Source organism: Saccostrea echinata, unplaced genomic scaffold, assembly GCF_033153115.1.
Source record: "Saccostrea echinata isolate AGI-Se365-2 ecotype Australia unplaced genomic scaffold, CSIRO_AGI_Sech_v1 ptg000032l, whole genome shotgun sequence".
Taxonomy (NCBI): Eukaryota; Metazoa; Mollusca; class Bivalvia; order Ostreida; family Ostreidae; genus Saccostrea; species Saccostrea echinata.
In genome coordinates, this window is record NW_026889781.1 from 3,060,423 (window position 1) to 3,087,340 (window position 26,918).

A 26,918-nucleotide genomic window follows, 5' to 3' on the forward strand; every position below is an offset into this window, starting at 1 on the left:
AATAATTTTTAAAATAAAGAATGGAAATTAATGAAATAACTATTGAGATATGTATAGAAATACAAACAACAGCATGTAAGTTATATGTAACCGGAAAATTTCATCTAAAAATGAATTTCGGGTAATTTATTCGGAAATTTTCTCTCTTGACCAACCGTACGTTCGTTTACATTTTTAACAACTAATCAAGTTGCCCGTTTTAAAACAAGTAAATATATCTAGTCGTCTAAAACGTTCATATGCCAGTACCGAAGAAACTGAAGTCCTTTTTTTAAATGGTTGCATATATATTATTTCTTTAAGAAGTTACATATCTGTTAAATATTATTATGATGTGTACAAACGTAGTGTGTTTTTATTGTACAATTGCATGAGTAATTCCTACATTAAATTATTTCTCATTGGCTGAGATGCAAAATTGTAGAAATCATACCAAGAGGAATATGCACCTAAACAAGACCTTCCAGATTAACATAAATTTTTTCTAAAAAAAAAAAAAAAAAAAAAAAAAAAAAAAAAAAAAAAAATAGATCAGGGACTTCCAAATTGGCAGAATTAGTTAAAAAGTTATGTTCATCTGCACAAGACCTTCTAAGTGTATAAAATATTTTTTGTACATTGCACAGAACTTCTAAACTGATACACTATTGATTAGTAATGAAAAGATCACCTACACTTGACTTTCAAGTGAACATAACATTTTTTTCTACAGATAAAAAGTAGCTTAAGTAATTCTTATTTAGTAATTATGTATACTAGTATGTTAATTTCAATCAAAGCATTTCTCACTGAGTTCGACAGGACTTCAAAAAATGTAAACAATCAAGAAAGAACTCAGCATTTCAGACCAATAAAAGCCAAATTAATTCAAAATTACTACCTGTTAATATGTTTTTTTTAATCAAGCTTCTCTCACTGTGTTCGACAGAACTTGAAAAAAGCAATCAAGAAAGATGGCAATATTTACTTAACGAGTTGTATCATTTAATCCTTGAATCATATAATAAAATTGTTATTTCTTAATAAAAATAAGTCAATACGATAATTTAACAACTCTCAGGTGCAATATTCACATCACACTTCGAGATCATTGAATATTGCACTCCTTGAGTAGCTAAACGCCCCTTTTCAGATTGACACCATTCTTGAGACCCATTTGGTTATATATTTTATGCCAATCATGTCATAATTGTATCTAGTCATTTGATGTAACTCGTTGTTGCTCTCAGGTACAAACTTGATTTTATTTTTCTCTTAGCCTTTGATGTTGATGTATATAACTTCAGTTACTTTTGTACATGTTTTTATAATGTGCTTTTGATTCACTGTCATTTATTGCATAATCATTTCAATAAATGACCATTTTTATTCTTTAAATATGAGTTATGTTCTTGTTTGATTGTGGTTGGAAAGGCAAGCAGACATAAATTATATTGACCTAAAACGTCAATAATTCTTGGAGACTAGAACTAATGATAAACAAGTATTTTTAAATTTTTGATGTTCTTCACATTTGCATTTTATCTACCTAAGATTGTATTGGCTTACTTTGGCTTCAATTATGGATGATACTCGTCACATTTCTAAATAATTATAATTTCTATTGTGCAAAAAATGAAACTTTAAAACAATAAAAAAAAACAATGATTTGAAAAAAGATGTATCAAACATTGAAATAACTGTTTATCTTATAAATAATGCAGGAATAAATGAAATCATCTAATTGATGTTACTTGAATACTGCACTTAGTATTTCAGTGATAAGATCCTATCCCTGCACAATAAAAAAAATGCAAAAAAGAAAAAAAAAAGCAAGCACCATGGACTGAACACAATTTTATCTATATTACTTACATATATAAACTGATGAATAGTGTTGAGAAAATAAAACAAAATTGCTACATAATTAAGGCATGAAATTTACAGCCTTGTGAAAGATTGCCTTTCCTAAGTTAAAAAATATTATGATTCTTTGATGGTGGCACCAATTTGCATAAAAGTGTATGTGTTTATTAGAGAATTTAAACAAAATATTGGGAAGAATAATGCTCAAAATCCAAAACAAGAAATTATTGATTTAGGGATTTTACCCTCATTCCGCTATTTAGCTAATCATTAAACATGTTAAAAAAAAATACATAATACACGTGTGCATGTAGTCACCTACATGTAAAATGGATCACGAAAGAACGATCACGTAACTTTTCAAATCTTCTTAATCATGTTCTATTTTGTTTTCTTTCTCTTGATGGTAAGTATTTGTTATACATCTATACAAGTTGATATGCATTCAATAGGTTGGGCACAGCCCACTAAACGATGATTTAACTCCCGTTTGGTGGTCAATCCCCCATATCGGAGACGGAATATACTGACCAAATGGTGGTTTTTTTTATTCGGATCCAAACTTTATTAAAATAAAGCAAAGGCGCACTAGCATAGGCATTTGAGAATTTTAGTAAATATATTCCTCGCATAATTAACCAGTATGGTAATTTTTTCAAAAGAAAATTTCTTTGTAACTTAAGCTATTCGTAACTACGGAAACCCAATAGTGTTTTTGTGTTTTTTTATTTTGTAATTTCGTTTTTTATTAAGTGTTTTCGTTTTTAATTTATTAATTTCTTTTTTATCCCCCCCCCCTTCGAAGCTTTGCTGCTGTCTGTCGGTCGGTCCATAAAAAGTTTCCTTTCATTTTCTTCGCAGAGGTTGCACATAGTAAAATGAAATTTGGTATACAGGTTTATCATAAGAATATCTAGGTCAACTTCTGTTTTGGGTACGATTGAGCGATTTTTGACTGAGTTATGCCCCTTGGACTTAGAAAATTCCAATTATTTTCAGTTTCCGTTCATTTTCTTCGCAGAGGTTGCACATACTGAAATGAAATTTGGTACACAGATTTATCATAAGAATATCTAAGTCAAATTTTGTTTTGGGTATGATCGAGCAATTTTTGACGAGAGTTACGCCCCATGGACTTAGAAAAATTCCAATTATTTGGGGGGGGGGGGGATAAGTGTTTCACAAACATCTCTTGTTTATTTAGTATTTTCACGTTTAATTTATTAATTTTGTTTTTTATTTTGTACTTTTGTTTTTTATTTAGTTTCGGGTTTTTTTATTTTGTAATTTTCGATTTTTGTTTAGCATTTTGGTTTTTTAATTAGTATTCTTGTTTATTATTTAGTATTTTTGTTTGTTTTTCATTTTGTTTTCGTTTGCACTACTGGGCTTCCGGATGTATACTCAATCGGTTAAGAAAAAATAATTATATTTATTTTGTCTTGTTGGACAAAACTTCTATTTTGTGCAGTGGTTAACTCTTGAGAACATAACTTTCAATCGCTCTTTGGATCTTCGTTAATATTTCCGTTAAACACAAGCTCCTCATACCTTACTTGTATGGTGGACACTTATTGCTATAATATTCATTTTTTTTTTCTAAACTTGAATGTAATATTTGTTGTTATTTTTCTTTTAGGATGAAGTTGCAAATAAGTTGCAAATTCTATGCAACTTATATAACCTTTTGTGGTTAAATATGCATATTCTTGATGAATTTTATTCATTTAAGGTGTTTCGCTTCTGACGAATTTGAATACACCGCGCAACTCGAACTGCCGGAAATTGGTCTGAATGTCGTTTTAATAAAGAATTCAGTATGACAGAAAAATAATAGTTTATTTTAAGTAATTATAATAATTATCCGTAGAAAGTAACATAATATTGATTTTTGTGCCAGAAGAAAACATATAATAACTATTTTATATTTCGCGGAAAATTAAGACATGTGAGACGGATTACGATAATGTAAGTAAAAAGCAGACGTGAAGTAACGTTCGGCGCGTAAACTTTGGTTAAGATGGTGAAACCAAAGTACAGACGCCATGGGTTCGTTTCGAAAACGAAGAAGGAGAGATATGAAAAAGTATCTGCAGGGCAATTGACCCGATGGATTAGGGGAGCTATTCTTAGAGACCACAATTACTCCGCCAGTGCAACTCCTGTTAACATTGATCATGATCAAGGTTTGTATACATACGTGTATCATATCTAAAAAGAAAAACCAGTTTGCACATCTGCATCTATGTTAGATCTATCTTAGAAATATTAAAGGAAGGCACACGATGTCCATTACAGTGCGCCGTTCTAGTCCTTATAACATTTTAAGTCATAGGCCTATATGTTAATTTTTTTTATAGTTTAACCTACATGTAATAAATATATATAAGATATATATTTTTTAAATTTACTTTTGCTGTTCATTGCTGTGGTTCAAAGATTATAAAATGTTAAAGCTTGATGAAATAATATACTCATTTGATCCCTTCACATTGTGATGGAAAGTTACATTACAAAACAGATTGACACAAATTATGCAAAAATGTATGAAAGGTGAAATCTCACAATATTTATCACAATACTGAGATGCAGTTCCAGTGTATCATGATACATAGCGGATGATTAATGTTTTGTAGCTGAATATGGAATTTATTTCACTAGTGGGATAGGATTTTTTTTTTATATTTTCACAAGTGTCTTTGAAAACACAAATGAAAATCTATTTTTAAAAAAAAATCCTGTCTCATGATTGAAATAAATTCCATATACAACTACAAAACATTGAATTTTCTGTTGTTACATTTTCTTTGATTTTCCCTTTACCTTTATTCATTAATTGTTTGTATTTTCGTAACACAGTGTGAATAGGCTGTGTCATCATGTATGTGTGGTTGAGATGTCATAGCAAATAAGAGATTGAAAACAAATAAAATGGATTTCAACAACATATTTGGAGAAACTTTGGAAATCTCTATCAGCAAAGGTGGATACAGGGCCAGCCCCCCCCCCCCCCCCCCCTTTTGAATTTTTTGTATGTAGAACTTTTATGTCCATTATCCTAAAATCAAGGAAAAAACATCTCTTATTTGTAAGAATTCATCAGCTTCCAGGCCCCCACCAGGGCTTTGCCCTAGACCCACTGGGGGTCAATGCAGTCCCCCATACCCCCTGCCTTCTACTGTTATGCAATTCCTGGATCCGCCACTGATCAGGATGGTTTATTTATCTTATAACAGGTCCAGGACTAAAAATAATTACTTTTTTTTTCACTGGCCACTCAGGCTATCGCTTAAATTTTTACTGGTCAATTTTTTAACTCAGCAGTCTAGTACTTTCACTGTCACATTGGGCCAGTAAATTTTAAAAAGACTGGCCCAAAACCATAATAATAGAAATAAATTGTTTATATTGTGTTACTTCTTAGTAAAATGGAACAAAACAGCAGAACTTGGATGCACAACCCTGTCAAGTTAACTATCCCAACACCATGAATGCATGAATTTTGTTATGCATATATGCACATGCTAAATAGCATATACTTACCTCTTAAATGTCAAAAATATGCTGTATATCGGCACTATGAACTGTTGTAAGTGTATCAAAAGTAGTCAACTTGTCAGCATGTGTAGATAGTAAAGAACGTTATGTGTATCCTGGTGATAATTTTTATTTATTCATTCTTTATTAATAGAATTGCCAAATTTAAATATACTGGAAAGAGAGGAGGTGGTGGATGGGGGAGAAGTGACTACATCTGAGGATTGGAAGGAGGGAAGGAGAGTGGTAGAACTTGGAGTGTTAGCTGAGGGCTTGCGGGGATGTTGTAAATGTGGCTTACCATTGCAACTTTCACACACAATTTCTGTACTGACACATGGTTTAGCTTCTTTGTTAAAGGTATAAACTCATAAATTTATGTCCAGTTAGTTAGAAAACAACTTTGAAAGCTTGAAAGGTTTTTTTTCATGGATTTTTCTCAATGTAAAATAGGCATTATTCCATGTCCTTATTAAAAGTTTTGAAAGGTTTTACAATATTTTTTTTTATCATATTTGAAATGATGCATATTGAAATTCTTTTTTTCCCCAGCATTTGATATTCATTAACGGTGAATGAATTTATTACAGTGACCTGTAACTGGGGATTCATTGGTTTTACATTCACATTTCAGGTCTGTTGCAGCAATACAAAGTGTAATCATATTAACCATGTAAAAACGGGGAAAAAACATGGAAAAGTGTGGGATGTAAATACAAAACTATCAGCAGGTGAGAAGTTTCACTTACACATCCCCTACATCAGATACACATATATTAATTTTTGTCAGGTCACAAGGAGCCTAATTAAATTTTAGCTCATTTTTGTACGTATAGGTTTTTCCCCATTGTTCAAAGATTTCATAAGTGCCACTTGTTTTGCATGAACTTGAAAGAATTTATATATATATATATATATAATGTTTAGTTCAGAATAAAAACTTGTTGAGAAGCCATTTTTAACTTATTGAAGCCAGCCCGTACGAACAAGTGAGGCGTAAACCAGCTGGATGAGACATGGAAACCAGCTGGTTTCTAGACGGAATTCAGAATTACGTGTCTTTACCAGGCGTACTTGAGCAGGACACGTATTCCTGCTCTTTGCACACACGGAATACGTGTCATTTTCCGCCTCTTGGGCCAGGCGTAATTCTTGTATCAGGCGTAACTTTTTAAAACCAGGCGTAACGCTGAACTTAGTAAAATTGGTAAGGCGTAATGTTGGACTTAGAAAAATTGGTGAGGCGTAATGTTGGACTTAGAAAAATTGGTGAGGCATAATGTTGGTCTTAGAAAATAATAGAAAAGGTACAATGTAGGCAAAACATTATATTTCACTTTTCTTTTGTGAACAATAAATCCATTTGCAATATTTACAGTGAAATACTTTATAGATTAAAAAACTTTAAGATAAATATTTCAGCATTTGTGTTTGTCCTTCCCAACATCATTGTTGAGCTAAGATAATTTCTAGCTGAAATTACAGTCCCATCACAGATGCCCTTATAAGTTCCACCAGCTATATTTCTGTTAAACCACACTTGCATTTTGCTTTAAAAAAATCCATCTGGAAAAATAATAGATTGTGGAGTAGATTTATAACAGGTATTTCCAGAAAGAAGTTTTTGGTTTCTTGAATGGTGTTTGAAAAAATTCCTTTAGACAGATGACACAATCAACATTTTATTGGCCCCCAAACAACGATGACAATAAAAGTGGTAAACACCGTCACAAAGGTTCCTTAGTTTTTTTTGTTTTTTTTTGGACAACTGTTAAATGCATATATGTCAAATGGTATATAAAATGTGTTCTGCTAGCATCACATCTGAAATTATGTTCAAAAGTTGTTGGATTCATCATCTATTATTAGTGCAAATCACAGCAAGCACTAACATGAATACTCTTATTGAAATACGGATGTTACAGAGCAAAGAATGAAGTTGGAAGTCTTGATCATCATGCTCCGTAACATTGCAATTTCTTCAGTGATATCATCCAAAATGTATTCCTCTTCATCAGATAAATCAGAAAAGAGAATACTTCCTCTTCATTATCAGAAAAATCCTCATCACTAAATTTTATGTATCTTTTTGGCAGTTGGGGTTCTTTGTTTCTTAAATGTTGTCATGTTACTCATCAAATCGTCCAGCTCAGACTCTTCATGGTCAGACATCTAATTCAAGAATAAAACACTACTATTATCCAGTTAATCAAATGCATGCAAGTGAACATTAATTTAATCGACTAAGATATATATATTAATTTTTTAAAAACCAGAAATTGGTGTGTAGGTTGTATTGTTACAAGCTATTCAATATGAACAAAAAAATAATTAATTTTCTTTAAACATATTGAGAAAAAAAAAATCGATGAGAACTCATTCGTATTTTTTTCTCTTGCTTTACATGTACTGTATGATCATCAACAGCTGATCAAGTAGCAGGGATCTATATACGTCCCTGCAACTTGCAAGAAGTAAATAATTTTTAATCTAATAGTAAAGCGATACAAACAAAACAAAACAATGTTATTTAAGGTGACCTACCTCGCTCATGATGATTATTTCTGCGCCTTCGTCTTCTAACTTTAGAGTCGATTTGTTTCGAGATAATTCGGGTTGCAATCTGTAAAACGGAAGTAACATTCTATTAAATTGATTGTCGATCCCGATATACGTAGGTCGATCTTTTTTTTTTTAAACTGTAAAATACTTACCGATAACAGTTTCCTAGAATCTTCTACAGTTTTCTCGCAATCAAAGATTCCTGTTCTTGTTATTTGCTAAATTTTACAAACGCTTTCCGTAAGTAACCTTCTTTTATTTTGTTTGGTTATTCCGTGATTTTCCAATGTGCCGAGAACAACTGTAAACTAAGGTGTTTTCTCAGAGGCCAAGGGGAATCGCCTTACAAAATGATCTCAGTGAAATTTATTGATCTACACATTGATTTTGCATCTTAAAAAAAAAAAATTCGACAAATTAATACTAAAAGAACGCATTTTATTATTTTGAGAGACGTTTTTGGGGGAAAGTTTGTAATAGCTTTTGTATCGATCCCGTCGTGAACCTCAACAGTAGAGCATCTTCGAACCGGGGCTGCAGAAACTTGATATCCCACGCTATCAAAATCCCGCCCGCATGGTCATTTCAAATTCTGTTGCTTTGAAAGAAACATTGCCCTGCCGATTTCTACTTGTTTCTGACAACTTGGTTTTACTTGAAAGTGAAAATACTTCGATGAGGATTGCAGTTTGACTGTCGTGGGAGAAAAAGACAAAACGTTGACAATAAGAACGGAATTCGAAGTGAGATACCATCATTCATGGCCCCATCATCAATGGTAAGAATTTTTTAGATTTTCATACTCCAGCGAGGTTAACACTTTGAAATATACCATATAGTATTATCTATAAAAATTTAAGAAATGTGCTTTTAAAATCATTCTGTTAACATGGTTAATGATTAGATTACATGTAGCATGCGTGTTTGTTTACACATGGAGACCTGTCGAATTTGTAAACTACTGCTGTTGTATACCCCATGATTTTTTTTTTTAATTATCTTTCGATCGCATAATTATCATTTTTAGTATTTATCATTTCGAAAAAAATATATACAAAACAAAAAATATACGAGGCATTTTCCACTTTTTTTTTTTTTTCTAAAAAGTCGGGTTCAAGATGAGGGAAATATAAAGTCGCATGGATCACAACATGGTATGTCACCGTATGATGGTATAAATTATAAATTTGCCACACGGCGCGGTGGCTGTCTTAAAAATTTTACTAGACAAAATAATTACAGTAATTTTAATCAAAAGCTGTCGTGATAACAAATAGAGTGCACTTTCTGATAAGCTGACCATGTTAACATGGTTAAGGTGATGTTTAATGGGTTGCTACAATGCATAGGTGGATCGGAAACTTTTCATACCCAATATATATATATATATATATATATATATATATATATATATATATATATATATATATATATATATATATATATATATATATATTCATAACTTTCTTGTATTTGTTCCTTCCTACTGACTTACAAGGGGTCTGTTTTGTGTTTCTTAAAGGGGGGGGGGGGGGGTCAAGCTCAGATATGCTACACAAAGCTCACATTTCTTGGTGATAATTTTGTTATATGTGTGTGTATTTGTAGATGATGAAGAGGAACTAACAAAGTTTGCTATTCGGCATGCAGCAAATTATTAGGAAACTTGCAGGAGAAAGCAAAAGATATTCCAGAGAGACTGTTTAATTTCTCAATCTAAACACAGAGAAAGCAAATGGGAAGAGAATGGGAAGAGAACAAGGGCTCCAACAGACAAAATAAAAGAAATTAAGGGACATGATGAAGAGTTTATCCCAAATAAAAAGAAGAAAAACACTGAGGATACAAGAGAGAAGAAACAGGAGCTAAGTCCCAAGGAATAGAAGATACCAAGTCACAAAACTCCTCCCTTGAGAAAACACCCTACTACCGACATTCTCTCATTGGTAGTAGTAGTAGTTATTAGCATTTCATCCCATGGAGGATTGTGTTGAGGTTAGATAATAATGAAAAAAATAAAAACCTAAATAAAGTATTTGTAAAATACACATTCAATATTTGATATATTTAACTATATGCACGGCTGTAATATATTTCTATTCCTATCATCCAGATAATCAAGAAGCAGGCTTCCTGTGTCCAAATCCTCCTTCTTCAGAAAAACCAAGGGAGAATGACCAGGATATTTCACCCCCTGGAATATCTGAAGGGGTAAGATTTTTATGCCCCCAATTGAAGGATTGGGGATATATTGTGTTTGGTCTGTCTGTTTGTTTTCCTGTCAACCCATTATGTAATACAACAATTTTTTTTCTCTAATTGTAAATACTGATCTTGTTGGACATAATGCATGTGATTTCAGACCTACATTAAAGCATGGCTACAATTTTCCTTCAGGTTATGCCCTTTAGTGGTGTTGAGAAAAAGAAGAAAAAAAGTGAACCAAGAACTGAACAATGCCATCACAGAGCAAGTTTCATTGCAGGACAAAAATTTAAAAAGGAACATGGGAAAGAAAAATATGAGAATGCTAAGAAGAGCTCAGTGCACGATACAAGATAAGCTAATGTAAAACACACTTATTGCGAAGTACAATGAATGAACAATTTTGATTAGGCGTAGTTCATTGTATCCATTAAGTTCACAGCAATATTCTAAAATTTAAGGAAATGAAAATCACTATAACCATGAATTCATTATAAGCATCTCTGCTGTAATACAAAGTCATCAGAGATTGGTACACTGTATTTTCAAGATAATTTATAATTTTTGTATAATACAAATTTTGAATTTTCCTTAAATGGGAAGATTTATTAATGTAAAGTTTATTTGAATGACATTTTGTTGTCCATCAAAATGTTAAGAAAAACTGCCTTTGAATGTTATTTAAATTGATACTAAGATATGGATGTTTTGATAAAATAAATACTTAGTTTTCAAAACATGTAATGTATTTTGTATATATCATTGTGTACTGTACACCTGGACTTTTTTACGCCTGGACATTTTTACGCCTGGACAGTACGATCCTTTACGCCTGGTCTATTGAAGAGGCGTAAAATTTGCATATTACGCCTCTTTTTACGCCTGGTTTCCGTCTCATTTGACGCCTGGTTTACTTATATGGTATTGAGTCAAAATCCGCCTGGTTTTTGCAGAGCATGACGCCTGGTTTACGTGTTATTACCAGGCGTACAATTTCGTACAGGAGAGGCTCATTTGAGCTTTCTGATCTAAGTTTTTCCATTTATCTGTCTGTCTGTTAACTTTACAAAATTATACCCCTGCTCCAAAGGAGAGGGGGGTAAACTGTTTTACCCTTGTGTTTTTAGCACACTCTTTGTTATCCCCTCGCGCAGCTAGTTGCGGAGAGGATATAGCATCGCTACTGTGCATATATGTGTGTGTTTGTGTGTGTGTTAGTGTGTCCGTTACAGCTTGTTGGCAAGATTTAAGGAGAACCTTTGAACTATCAAATCTCAGCTTCCACATACTTATGTGGGATTGTGAAAGGACAAATCCTATTCATTTTCAAGTTAATCAGTGAAATATTTCTTTAAATATTGCGTACCTTCAAGCCCTGAAATTTTATGTACGACTTGACAATACTCACTTCCTGTTAATCAAACTGGTAAATTCGGATAGCTTCGATAGACTCGCTTCAGTAAGTTCTACTATGTATTTGCATATTTATATTGTCATATTATTGTGCGTATCTTGAGACAATCTGTCTGAATTAAAAGTGTCATCTCTGACACTGAGTAATTGAAATAATTTGATGAACGTTGCAGTTTCATTATTAAATTTCCACATGTGTCTGTTTACAATATAGAATTTATCCTTATTTCTTCTGAAAGCTATAAAGACATTTCGCAAGTTTCATTGACCTCTCAACACTGACATATTGTTATTTTTCATTACGAAAAAATATTGCTTCCACAGGTATTCTCAGATTTTATGCATATTGCATAGGTAAATTACTGAAACTTAGAGCATACGTGATATGTTTCTGCTAGGAATAAGGGAAACTGCCCAATTACGTATGCATGTTATGCCCCCACCTCTCCCCACCAATATGATATGCACTTTTAATTTTTGTTAAAAATGGATCCCCCATCCCCCCCCCCCCCCAAGATAATATCAACTTTGACTTTTGTTAAAAAATTAATTAGTGTTGCAATACATTTTATGTACTTTACCTTATTGTAAACTTTATATAGTAATAGTGGGTGCCCTTGATAACTAGGTGATTGTATCTTTCTTAACATCCCTCTTGAGAATTATTCTCTCGTATGGAGACATTACCATTACTGGTGAAGTTCCTCTGTGAGGGGATGCTCCACTTAGCGGTGCTCTTGTTTTCGCATGCCATATGGTAAGATTCATTTTTATACGAATCAGATGTCTACTTCCTGTTTATCCATGCGTCTGTCCATACCAAATTTCTGTCGCAACTGAACTTGTGTATATACAGTAAAACTCAGTTATAGCAAAGTCCAAGGGACCTGTGAAATTACTTCGCTATATCCATAATTCGTTATATCTGTATTACGAATTTGTTAAAGTATATATATTGAATTTGCAATTCATTATAAAAATTCATTATAAAAGATGTAATTTTTATTATTTTTAATCTCTACGGGACACAAAATCAGTTTGCTATATCTGTAAATTCGTTATATCAGAGTTTGTTATAGCTGTAATATTTTCTTAGGATTTGTTAAGAATTTTGCTGGGGATTCCAAAAAACTTCACTATATCCGTAAATTCTCTATATCTGTGTTTCTACATGAGAACATATATTTACATCAGAGCAGGGGTATTACTAGTGAGCATTGGCTCACAGACTTCTTGTTTAGATTTGTTCTCTGAACCACTGGACTTAACAGATTTTACATAATGCAATAGTACATGGAAAAAATCTTTAAAAATTAAAAATCATCTTCTCTGTAGAAGAGCAAAGCCATATAACCGTATTAATCATATTGATATTGAATCATCCCAATGTTATGTAGATCAATTTAAGTTTGGTAGCCATTACCCCTTGGGGGTTTGAGTACAGTATGGATCTTTTTTTTTTTATTTCCTGGGAATACAGAGAAAAATGAGACTCGGGTGAGTGTTGTGGTTCAAGAGCCTCTTGTTTTAATTAGATTGATATTTTTTTTTTCATTTTTGAATTTGTATTTACAGCAATGGTACATGTTGGCATTGGTGTAACTCAAGTTAACAGTCTCCTTTCTGAGCTGAATATACCACCTGTTAGTCATGCCATGCTAGACAATAGACAGAAAGAGATTGGCAGAGCTGTCCAAGATGTTGCTGCAGAGTCTATGTCTAATGCTTTGCAGAAGGAACTGGGAATGATGAATGAGTGTGTATACAATATAAATTCAGTTTAAAATCTCACTTTTTAGCTCAACTGAGCCAAAGGCTCAATTGAGCTTTTCTGATCAAAGGGTGTCCAGCAACCATGTGTAGTGGTCATCTGTTAACTTCTCACATTTTCGACTTCTCCACACAAACCAATTTCAACCGTACTTGCCACAAAGCATCTTTGGGTAAAGGGATTCAAGTTTGTGCAAATGAAAGGTCAGGATTCAAGTTTGTTCAAATGAAGAGTCATGTTTTCTTTAAAAGGGAGATAATTAATAATTAGAGAAAATTTAATGTTATGTTTTAAAAGTCTTCTTTAAGAACCACTTGGCCAGGAAAGAGGAAATTTATGTGAAAGCTAGCTTCATTACATAGTGTAAAAATCATGACCCCCCAGGACTAGGGTTTTTACAAAAGGTGATCAAATTTTATTCAAGAATATATAGGAAAAATGTTTTTTTTTTTTTTTAAATTAGGTTGAGACTACAATAGCGGATTAGAGTTTTATAAAGGAGTACATAAGATAGAGTTGCAAGATCACACTAAATCCTATAAATTACTAACACATATCTAAGATGTGAAGAGTAGATTTTTAAAAAAAAAAATATTAGCACTGGGGTTAGAGTTGAGCCAAAATCAGAGCAGTCAAATTTTACATAATGCATGTGTAAAGGAAAAAAAACCAGCAGGACCATGTTGATCATATTTATATTGAAGCATCCCAATGTTGTGTTGATTAAACTTTGAATAAATCATATAACTCCTTTAGTCTACATTTTGGTCCACCGCATGGAGTCAAAATATTTATAAAAAATTTAATTTTGGTTGTAACGCATTATTTGATTGGATAAAAAATTTTAGTTTTTATGGTATAACCTGTGTTGCCTACGTCACAATGACTTAATGTACGTCAAAAACGTATCAATCCGCTTGGTGTTACTTTTAAAATATGTGCAATTCGAAGGCATTTCTGAAGGAGAAATTGTCTTATTGATTTAAAAAATTAAATTATAAGGAGTGAATTTAATAGCTACATATACTGGTATAACTTGGGTTGGAACAGTTTATGACTTTTTATATACTGCTTCGCAGTTACTAGATATACTTATAAATGTTAGTTTTAGTCATCTACTGCATAATTAGTGCTGATAAATATGCAGATTGTTATGCATATTAGGGAGGTGTTCTAAAGGAGACAGGTTCACAGGCTAATAACTGATGTCTGTTATTTAACTATCTTTCAGAGAGATGAATGAAAAGGGACTAGTTGTTGCTGTAGATGCTGGATGGCAAAAACGGGGAAGTGGAAAGACATATGATAGTTTGTCAGGTAAAAATAGACAAATTTTAGGAAAATGAAACAAATATTAATGCATAGAGTGATTTATTTTGGCCTGCGTCCTCCATGAATTATGCATTAATTTTGCTCAGGACATGATTCCAATAAATATGTATGCAAACAGATGCAGTAAAGAATGGGTGGAGTTAACGCCCTTTGGATCTTTTTGCAATTCCTCTACCAAGCTGTAAATGAAGTGAATCCAAAATATATTGCAAGCAATAGAAAGAGTTACGTATACATGGTTATATTAGGTAGAACATTTGTACAAAAGCAAGGCCTTTTGCCATGAATCAAAATTGAAGCAACGATACATTAGTGTCGTCTTCCGGAATTTGGCATGTACCCGGAGTGGTTTTTAGGTCACGTAATCAAATTTATAGGAGGTGGGGCTATCGATCGGCTTCATTGTTGACATCTCTCTCTCCCTCTCTAGAAATTCGAGTATGTGTATGGCATATTGCAGCGATGTCAATATGACCCTGATTATCTATTGATTATCTATTGATATTCAAGAAGTCTTCAGGCACCATGCCTTCGATATTTATTTAGTTTACCTCAAAAAGAGTGTTTTAAATCCACACCTGTACCATGAATACACGGTTAAGATATCGGGGATTTATATGATAGAAAGAAAGAAACATTTTATGAAAAAGATACATGTATCCCAAAGTTCAACTGTACATTGAAATTTTAAAATATTCTTCCAAAGAACAGCCATTAGTAGTCATGTATAGATACAAGCATGCTCAGGTAAAGCATATTCAATTTTGTTTGAACTATGGCCCCAAGGGGGTAAGATGGAGCCACAAAAAGGGATATAATTTTTACATGGGAATTTATAGGAAAAAACTCATTAAGGAAGAGCCTTAATGAGTCAAATCAATATGCAAGCACTCTCATTAGCAATATTAGGTGAATTTTATTCAGAGGAATAAAGAAAGGAAAAACTTTTGTATAGATTATCTTCTAAAGTGTGATAACCCATTGGCATTGTTTTGAAATTGGGTGTTAAATTTTTCTTTTACTTCAAAATATGTACTTTTTTAGGTCATTGTTCCATGGTTGGCCCTCTCTCTGGCAAAGTATTGTCATATTCTGTGAGGTCAAAGAATTGCAGAGTATGCAGTGTAGCTGAAACAACCAACAAGAATCCAGCAGCCCATGAGTGCTCAAAGAACTGGGAGGGAAGTTCAAAGGCCATGGAGGCAGATATGGTTATTGAGATGGTAGAAGATTTACAGAAAAGTGAAGGAATAACCATTGACGGAATCATAGGAGATGAGGATACCACCACAATAGCAAGATTAAAAACTAATGTCAATGCTAATATCAAGAAGTTGTCTGATAAAAATCATCTGAAGAAACTGTTTACAAACTCTTTGTTTACCTTGAAGAAAGAACATTCATCTCTAACTTTGTCTGTTATAAAGTATATTCAAAAGTGCTTCAGTTACTCCATAGCACAGGGAAAAGGAAATGCTCTTCAAATCCAAGAAGACCTCTCATCAATACCATACCACATCTTTGGAGATCACGAACACTGCTCCGCACGGTGGTGCAAGTTCATCGACAACCCTAACCTGCGCTACAAGTCTCTTCCACATGGAAAACCGCTCAAAGATAGGTTCCTTCAGGATGATCTCAAAGAAGTTTTCAGTTCATATGCAAGTCATTCTGATCGTCTTTCATGTTTAGGAAGCACGCAATCAAATGAGAGTTTTAACAGAATGGTGTCTGCAAAAGCCCCAAAGACCCATCATTACAGCTCCTCTTCAAGCCTCAGATATAGAGTTGCTGCGTGTGTAGCTCAGAAAAATGAAGGTCACAGATATCTTATAAAGGTATGTTAATTTTTAGCTCAAGTGAGCTTTTCTGATCACCCGTTGTCCGTCATCCGTCTCTCCATCCATCTGTAAACTTTTCACGTTTTCAACTTCTTCTCAAGAACCACTGGGCCAATTTTAACCAAACTTGGTACAAAGCATCCTTGGGTGAAGAAGAGCTTAAATTGTTAAAATGAAGGGCCAAGTTCTCTTCAAAGGGGAGATAATCAAGAAAATACAAAAATTGGGTGGGGTCATTAAAAAATCTTCTTCTCAAGAACCACTGGGCCAGAAAAGCTGAAACTTATGTGGAAGCATCCTGGGGTAGTGTAAATTCTAAATTGTTCAAATCATGACCCCCGGGGTAGGGCAGGTCCACAATAGGGAATCCAAGTTTTACATTGAAATATATAGTAAAAATCTTTAAAAATCTTCTTCTCAAGAACCACTATGCCAGAAAGGCTGAAACTTATTTGGAAGCATTCTGGGGTAGTGTTGTTTCTAGATTGTTCAAATCATGACCCCCGGGGGTAGGGCTGGGCCACAATAGGGAATCCAAGTTTTACATTGAAATATATAGTAAAAATCTTTAAATATCTTCTTCTCAAGAACCACTGGGCCAGAAAGGCTGAAACTTATTTGGAAGCATTCTGGGGTAGTGTAGATTCTAAATTGTTGAAATCATGACACCTGGGGGGTAGGGCGGGGCCACAATAGGGAATCCAAGATTTACATTGAAATATGTAGTAAAAATCTTTAAAAATCTTCTCAAGAACCACTGGGCCAGAAAAGCTGAAACTTATGTGGAAGCATTCTGGGGTAGTGTAGATTCTAAATTGTTCAAATCATGACCCCTTGGGGTAGGGTGGGGCCACAATAAGTACTACAAAGGGGGGGGGGGGAATCAAGTGAAAAACAGCAAGGCCAATGGTAAAAAAAGGAGCGAGTTTAGTCCCAAGTTAGAGCTTGGGGCGGGGCCAAAGTAGCCGTAGTAAAGGTGACCATCAAGGCCCATGATCCATTTGTTTTATAATGTATGTTGTTTGCATTACATATATTCCTAACAATATTTCTACTGTGTGTACTTTTGTTATGTGAGAATATTAATCTCTTAGATTTTAAAATTCTGCAAATTTTAATCAAAAGCAGATTAATGAATGTATTGCATATTCAGTTGTACATAATGGATTCTTATATCCTTATTAAAGGTGAACAAGAAATTAGGCCTCTCTCCTGGCTACTATACTCGAAGACAGTGCATTCTGAGGGATCTCCAAAGAAAACGACAGAAGGCCATTTCAATGACACAGAAATTTAAAAGGAGAAGGAGAGAATTGAAAGCCAAGAGGTACTAGTATACTTTTATTGTCATTTGTCAGAGTGCAACAAAACTCTTGTCTAACTGAAAAGTGAAAACCAACCAAGGACAAGTGGATGTCCCTGCTGATAAGTATATATTTAAAGTGAGAATTGAAAAAAACTCTTGAATCTTACTAAGATCTATTGTTTTCTGAATCACCAAAGATTTATGCTTGTTATAAATAGTGAGTCTCTTCTGGTTGCAAATTGTCATAAAAAGTTTGATATAAGTATAAAATTAATGAAGAGGACATTTTCTGGAATGAATCAACCAGTGGTTTGATAAATATTTTTTTCCAATTCATTTGGAGGTATATTTTTCGCTATATTGTTGAATATCTATTTTATATTGGAAAAGTGAGTCATATGGGACAAGCAAAATCTTCATTGAGATGAATGGTTATGCTTCATATTTATTTGCTTTGCCAAGTGGTCACTGAAATTTCTTTCACCCTGTAATGTACAAAATTGTGGTTTAGAATAGCTTGAAACGTTCTATCAGAACTGTGCAACCAGTCTTTACTAAGTAATTTTTTTTTATTGGCTGTACATCAGGTGAGTGTTTATTTTGCTAGGCCTCTTGTAAGACCTCAATTTGGAATTATTTGTTTTACAATATACAACTTCTTTACAGAATTCAAAGTCTTTCTACAAAAGAGACAAGGGAAGGCGTCAGTTATTTGACAGGATGTGATCTCCACCATGCCTCGGACATTGATGAAATTCCAGCTCCAAAAACAATTCCAAAGTATGATCATCTTCCTTCAAGTCAGTTGTTAAATGCTGAAGAGATCTATTTCGACTTGGAAACTACTGGACTCGGTAAGAACCTAAATGAGTTTTGAATGTCTAGTCAATGCTGATGGTTATGGCACTCTTCCAGTATTTCTTCTATATGGATGTCGAAGGAATAAACCCAGCATTTTGTAAACAGCAAGAAAATTTCTAATCTGTTTGTCACAAAAACCACCAAGAAGTGTTTATCACAAGATATGGGAATCACGATCAAGTAAACAATTCTATAAAAGAAGGATCTATCATGTTTTGCGGTTGAATATGATTGAATATGATATTCTATCTCCGAGCCTTAGCAGCAAAACTCCATGACAACACTTTCAGTCATAAACAATTGTGATATCACACCCATGTAATCTCAAAATTTATTTCCTGATTGATATCCACCAGATGTATGGGAAGCATATGCAAAAGGAATGTATGAAAACATGATTAATTTCGAAGATTTGAGACACTCATATGACCTTTTGTAATTGGTCCCTGTCCACTGTCTGCCATGTGTAAACTAATAAACATTTTTAACTTCCTGAAAACTATATGGCTCCCCCCCCCCCCCCCCCCAATGTTTGGTATAAAGTATCTTCAGAGTAAAGAGGAATTTAAATGTTATGACTCTTGCACCTCAGAGGCCTGTGGGTGGGACAAAAACCAATGAAACTAAATGCACATAATTTATACAGAGGTAATATATGTTTTTCAAAAATTATATATTTTCTGTTGCTAATATTGAATAAAAGCAAATGCATATTTTGAAATGGCATAAAAGAAGTTTTTAAACCTCTATGATTCTGGTATTGGTAGTTGAGCATGTTTTATATCGTTCTTTCAAAACTTTACTTTTCCTAATCTGACAACACTGAATTAAAAGAAAATGCATACTCTGAAAGAGTTCAAGCATTTTCGACAGGAGTTAAGGCTTGGGGAAGAGGGGCACTAGTATTTCATTGTTTCAAAATTTTTGAAATAGTGCATATATCAATGGATTTGTTTGGATATTTTATGTTTTGAATTTCAAAAACTTGAATATACTTGTTTTTATTTTCAGCAAGGGATTCTCATATTGTGCAGTTATCTGCAGTTAGAAATGATGAGGTATTCAACAAGTACATCATTCCAAAAAAACCAATGACATCAAAAGCTACAGAAATAACTGGAATACAAGTAGTCAACAATAAAATGTACCACAATCATGAGGAAGTTGAGACAGTCAGCATTAAAGATGCTCTGATCCAGTTTATGGACTTCATGAAGATGTCGGGTCCAGATGTTGTTCTAGTTGGGCATAACTCTAAAGTGTTTGACCTTCCTGTGCTCTTCAACATTTTGAGTAAACTAAACATTTTGGAGACATTTTCATCTGCAGTCACTGGCTTCATTGATACAATTCCTCTTTTCAAAATGTCACATCCAAACCTTTCGTCATACTCGCAGTTACACCTCTTTGCAGAAATTCTACAAGACAAATACAGTGCGCATGACTCATTACAGGATGTCATAGCCTTGAAGAGATTGGTCGATCATACAGGACCCTCCCATGAAGTCAAAGTTGCTGCATCCTTCACCTTGAACTCTGCCGTTGCCGTGTTTCATCACAAGAACACAACAAAGCATCTAATGAGTACACTAAGGCCTTTATTGGACCAAAAGGTAATTTCGAATGGAATGGGAAATAAGATTGCCGGCAGTGGACTCTCCTTATCCCACTTACAACTTGCATATCAGAGAAATGGTAGGGAGGGAGTGCAGGATGTGCTGTCAGAGATAGCTGATAATAGTGTGCGTGTGACAAAATCTAAAAAAATCATTGATTCTGTTGCAGATTATTTCAGGTCTGAGCAGTAATGCAGTTATTTGTTTGTGAATGTATGATGTTCTTTGTATGTTATTGTTTGTTTGTTTGTTTTACGTCCCTTTGAGAATTTTTCACTCAAATTGGAACCCCACGAGTTGTTGATGTACTAGTAATACCCCCGCTCTGAGCACTGATGTGAATATACCCTCTGATGTGAATATACACAAGTTCAGCTATGGACAGACACAGGAATAAACAGGAAGTTGACACTGGATTCGTACAAAAATGAATCCCACCAAATGGCATGCCTAAACAAAGAGTGTGCTAAGATTTCAAACATCTCCGATGAGTAGTTGCTGAGAAAACTGTGACGAAAATTTGTTATGCATGGTATTGACAGACGCACAGATAAACAGGAAGTTGAAATTGGATTCGTACAAAATAAATCTTACTATATGGCATGCCTAAACAAAGTGAGTGTTAAAACTTCAAGTATCTGCTATAAGTGGTTGCTGAGAAAACTGCGACAAAAATTTGTTATGGACAGACAGACACACAAGGATAAAACAGTATATGCTCCCTCTCCTTCGGAGCGGGGGTATAATTATGCAATGTTCTGTTGTATATGAAACATGTTTCAATGTCTAGTGTTATTGGTAGTTTGTAGTTGAACAAAACATTTTCTTTCCATTCAAAATAAATCCAATTTAGAAACTGAATTGACAATGATTTATTGACCATACATGAGAATCTAAATTCTGTTCATTGATATTTATTGAAGAAAGCTATGTGCATAAATTGAAATATGCACAAATGAATATGAAAGGACATACTGCAAATGTATATTGTGCATGCACTATACTTGGTGGTGATTAATTTTTCAACAAGTCAAGCTAGGTTTGATTTTGGCACATTTCTGATTGTGTACCAATAAATATACACGTCATAAAGTTTGTGATGTTCTTGATATAGCGGAAGCAGCTTTCTGTCAAAGACGATAAAAAACCTTAATGTTTACAGTATACAGCAGTGCCATTAAATTTTTGTATGTTACATGTACCGGTAACAATTTGAAATACCGATAACTATCACAATGTCTGTAAACTTTTCACATTTTTGATTTCTTCTCAAGAACCACTGGACCAATTTCAACCAAACTTGCCACAAAGCATCCTTGGGGTAAGGGGATTTAAGTTTGTTCACAGGAGTGCCACGCCCTCTTTCAAGGGAAGATAATTAAGAATTTGGTAGCATCTTTAAAAAAATTTCTCAAGAACCACTGGGCAAGAGAAGATGAAACTTGTGTGAAAGCATCATTACATACTGTAGATTTAAGTTTTGTTAATCTGGGAAGTTTATATACTGTGAGACCAGCTTTGTAATATGAAAGATTAAAACCCAAAGAAGTAGAGTTTTCAGAATTTTTCCAAGAATGAAATTTAATAATCTGTATCCGGTCTTCTTGCAAATAAATATTCTGTCTTGAGAGGGCACGAAAATAATCTGACTCGATACCCCCCCCCCCCCCCCTCTTTCCCCCTCAATATCAAATATAGTCGTTCACTAATATATTTTAATGTCCTTTTTTTAAGAGAAAGAATGAGTTTTAATACAATCATACATTCATGCAAATGGAAAATTCATCAAAAATAACAGGCTAAATAATGTAGGAAGCAAATATAATCAATCCGAATTTCCTCTGTTCAAAATTTGAGGAAAATTCGGTCAGAGGAAATTCAAATGAAAATATCTTTTAAAGTAACTCATGTAGATATACAATATTTTACATTGTTTGAAAGCACTACAACTAAGAAATAATTAACTAGAAAAAAATTAACTTTTTAATTATTTCTAATTCATTTTCCAAGCTTATTTTACAAGCCCCCAAAAGGAAAAATAAGCGAATTTTTGCACAGGGGTGTGTGCATTTTTTTAAAGAATTAATTTTATCTTCGGTTGATTACCATCATTATTTCATCAATATTTATTTTCCTTATGACTACTTTTAAAAGATAACAAAAAGTCAAAATGATTTGAAAATATTTTTTAGGTTAAAGGGAATATTAAATACGTTGGACGCATTTTTGGTCTTTTTCTTTACTAAAATGAGAGATTTACCTCCCTTTGGCATAAACGCCTATAGCTTGTAAACCAAATCATATACATATGCATTTTTTTGGCTTAAAATAATTAATTATGTTTATTCTTACAATTAAAAAAGAAAAATTAAATTTTTAATTATTTTTGTTGTCAGAAGCCAAACACCTTAATAAAAGATTTTACCTTAAGATGCAAACGTTTACACAGTTATATATGTGGTGAATAAACTTTATATTTTTCTTTACATGCGTAAGAATTTCATTCGGAAGTACACCTCGCTTACGGGTGAAGTTTATTCGTTCATTGGTGTTTTGAAAAGCAAAAGATATGCAAGACAAATTGATTTAAGAAAGATATTCTGTCTATTTATAGCATTGTGGACTTTCAGCAGGATATCGTTTATAAAGTAGTATCAAATCTCACCATTTTAGTTTTAGATGTTTTTTTAAATTTTGTTTTATTTTACCGTTATGATGATTTTGCAAAAATGCTTGACACATCACATAGCCAAAACATTACATGAATTCACATTGTCTCCATCTACCTCAATTATTATAGAATATATCAATTAATTGTTTGTTTTTCTTCTTTTTTTCTTGCACACGGCTCATAATTCGTTTGTTGTTCAGCGGGAAACATGATGCAAATTATGCACAAGGTCGTTTAAAACATTTTCTTAACATAATTACTTATCCTGGTAATAGGAAAAGGTCTTTTGCAAAATTTATTAAAAATCACTTGATTTTTCTTAATCCTGCCGTTTTTTTTTTTTTTTTTTTTTTTTTTTTTTCCATGCAGAATCATCAATTGGTCGAACCTGAAACGGGAATTGGAGTGGAATGTCCAACGAATGAAAATTCTTGGAAGTAAAGAACGGAGATTATCTGCAAAAATACTGGACAATTTGCTTATCATTTTCTCCCTACAATCAGTTTAGATAACACTATAGAGGGCTGTTTCATTCCAAAACTAATACAGCCAGGTTTGTACTCAAATAAGAATTGCACCCAATTTCAGACTGAAAGAGTTCCGATTTCAAAACTACCCGCAATTTGAATAATGCATACTGCTTTTTTTGTTGATAATCGTCCAATATTTCTTTCAAAACACTATTAAACAGAAAATAACTTAAGAAGCATGAATCTAAGGTAATGCACACAAAAGTGACGCTGTTCTGTGTGGTTTGGTATTAATTATGCTTTCTTCTAATCAATCAGCAGTCTTACATTCAATAATTAAAATTATATATTATATTGATTTTGATCACTTATTCTTACCTAATTTTTGAAAACAAAGGAAAAACAAAGCAATTCAGTGGATCAAACACGTGCCGTTAGGTTTGAAAAATAAAACGTTTCACGCGTTAAAGATTATAATCAGGCAAATGTCAAATATGAATTAGTCACAAATGTAAATATAAGTAATAAGGTATCATTTTAAAACATCTATCGGGCTATAAATACGGGTTGTTACTTAAGAAATAAGGTATCATTTTTAAACATCTATCGGGATAAATACGGGTTGTTACTTAAGAAATAAGGTATCATTTTTAAACATCTATCGGGCTTTATGGTAAATTTGATCTCGTACCAACCCGTATTTATATCCCGATAGATGTTTAAAACTTATTTCTTAAGTAACAGAACCTCAAATTGTTCTTCAAGAACTGATGTAGTCTATAACTTTCGGGGTAAGTACGTGTATTTGTGGTAGGACTGGACTTTAAATCGTTTCAGATAAATGCAAACACTGACAATAATCAAGAATCAATATCTACTATAACCTGATGTGAAAAGAGTTGCTGGTCTGATCCGATAAAAAAGTTAGTAGATTTACAGCTCTCAATGTTAAGGTTTGCTTTCAGATCAGTAACACTGGACGATAAGATCACAGACAGCATCGTTTGTCGGTTTAAACCATATCAGGTAGCTCGGAAAAGAAATCTACAGTGTGTTTCTTAATTTGTAATCAATTCAAGCATAGCCAACATTTTATTTGGCAAAAATGAAAAAGACTGAAAACTTTATTTATCTATGCTACAATCCTTAGTAAACAAGGGTAATTTCTTTCATCAATACTTCGTTGTCACTGAATATTTCCTTGGGATAAATCCCAAGTCCACTAAATTGAAAATTAAATAAACTCAATAAATACACTAAATCCAATATAATTTTTCTATGTCCAAAACAAAATCTCCTTTATAGTAAAGATGGTCCTTAGTTTGTGTAAAGGAAGAAAAATAAAATTTAATAACTTAATCAAAATTTACAGATTTTTGTGTTGTTTACAATACTTATGTAACGTGCAAGGGAGATCACTACTTGTGAACCCCCGCGGGCTCGTACCCGTGATAGAAACGGATAGCCCTGAGATGCTGCAAATATGTACAATGCGCAGTCTTAATCACAGAATACTGCGTATATATATATGGTTTTTACTGGTAGCGTACAAGTGACACTGGCAGGGAGGTCCACACACCAGCGCACTTCCACAAGGGACAAGCAGGGATGACCGCACACCTGCCCTTGCGCAGTGACAAGCAGGGATGACCGCACACTTGACACTAAGGAAACGGTTCTAGACTTAGAGACACTGGCAGGGATGTCCGCACACCAATGCTCTACCACAAGATACAGGCAGGGAAGTCCGCACACCTTATCTTGCGCAGCAACAAGAAGGGATATCCGCACACTTGCTGCTAAGAGATGCCAAGTCCAGAGCAGGGATGACCACACACTCTGGCAAGTAATAAGCAGGGATGACCACACACTTACTACTTAATGCTATACTATATAAGCAGAGATTACCTCACACTTACATGTATTAAGTCGGGTTTATCGAGTTTTACCTCTAGAACCTCTCTCTTACAATTGCCAGTAAAAACCCTATATATCCTAAGTACCATACATAATACATAGTGATTATTTTTTTTACAAACTAATAAAAATACTAAATAAGCTTACAATCAACAAATCTTTATCAAATCAAGTAAAGAAACATACAAGGATTATAATTGATAACTTTAATTCGAATTCAGCGTTAACGTAATATTAATTAAAGCTTATACAATAAGTAATTAAAAATTTACAAGGGCGATAACTCTCGCAATAACAAAATGGAAAATACAGCTTTCCGCTTCATCACCCCCACCCCCAGCTTTATGCGTCCTCGCATAAGAATAACATACAACGGCATTTAGGAAAATCAAACAAAAACGCAATTGACATGAACAAAAAAAATATCTTCATTGTATTTACCATTCTGCAAAATAAAATACAATATTCTACTCCACAGAATAGCAATAACAATGCAACCCTTCAACATTTACCATTACGCAAAACAAAATGCAATATTTTGTTTAACCCAATGGTAAATAGAACCAATCAGGTTTGCTTGCTGGCTCGAAGTGCATCAAAGTGTACTGCTTATAAAACATAGTCTTCATGCCAGCGGGGAGGATAACGTCTGCGCCTATTTCCAACTTCATTTTCAGTATGACTCATGTCTTCATTTTCTTGGTTTTCTTCTTTTATATCAAGTACCTCCTCTGTACTAACTGTGTCTTCTTCATTTACAGTCTCCCCAAACAGAACTTGTGGCTTTTGCAGACGAAGTCTATCAACGTGAATTACTTGCGGCTTACCACGGTTACCACAGTTAACTTCGTACAGAAGATCAGAGATCTGGCGCAGTATCTCAAATGGACCCCTCCAGTAGCTAGTCAGCTTTGACGAAGTACCAACTTTTCTTGTTGGGAAAAACACATATACTTTATCGCCTTTGTCAAACTTTTCCCAATTCAGCTTGGCATCGTGATACCTTTTCTGTCTATGCATTTCGCCTCGCACATGTTCACGAACAGCATTGTGTGCGTCTTGAAGTTTCTCTTTCAACTCCCAGGCCCATTGGTTTTGAGGTACTTGGTCGAGGTCACTCGGCATCTGATACATGAGGTGTAAAGGGGTTGCCACCTCTGGACCTAACATTAATGCATTAGGGGTACAACCAGTAGTTTCGTGCTCAGCAGAGCGGTACGCCATCATTAAGTACGGTAAATGCGTATCCCAGTTTCTGTGATGATCGTCAATGTACGAGCGCAGCATGCTGGCGAGTGTCTGGTTAAAGCTTTCAACCATACCATCTGTTTTGACTAAGTTCCTCCCTACAGGAGTACCTGTTGACACAAACATTTCATTTGTTTCCACCAGACCATGAATCATCGAAACGCTTTTGCCCTCTGGTGCACACACTCTCCCCTTTATGATTACCTCTTGATTTGTCGGAATTGTCACAGTGTTCTGCGCTACGATGCGATAGCACCCATAAGTTCCTTCTTTTATAAGGTTGTATTGCTTTCCCCTAATTGACATTTTCTTTCTTGCCACGT

At 33.8% G+C, this 26,918-nt stretch overlaps 1 protein-coding gene and 1 long non-coding RNA gene across 2 annotated transcripts; one reads left to right on the forward strand and one right to left on the reverse strand.

Moving 5' to 3' along the window:
* The first annotated feature begins 3,579 nt into the window (after positions 1-3,579).
* LOC133197996 (uncharacterized) lies at positions 3,580-20,993 on the forward strand. The gene is made up of 9 exons (XM_061334144.1): positions 3,580-4,031; positions 5,537-5,742; positions 6,017-6,113; positions 13,138-13,318; positions 14,565-14,650; positions 15,710-16,503; positions 17,694-17,833; positions 18,479-18,666; positions 19,685-20,993. Exons 1-9 carry the CDS (start codon positions 3,866-3,868, stop codon positions 20,479-20,481), a joined length of 2,655 nt encoding a protein of 884 aa, XP_061190128.1. The 5' UTR covers positions 3,580-3,865; the 3' UTR covers positions 20,482-20,993.
* LOC133197949 (uncharacterized) lies at positions 6,696-7,968 on the reverse strand. Its single transcript, XR_009722457.1, has 2 exons — positions 7,927-7,968; positions 6,696-7,554 (listed from the first exon to the last, which is right to left on the reverse strand). It is a non-coding gene; the product is annotated as an uncharacterized LOC133197949 (long non-coding RNA).
* Positions 20,994-26,918: the final 5,925 nt, after the last annotated feature.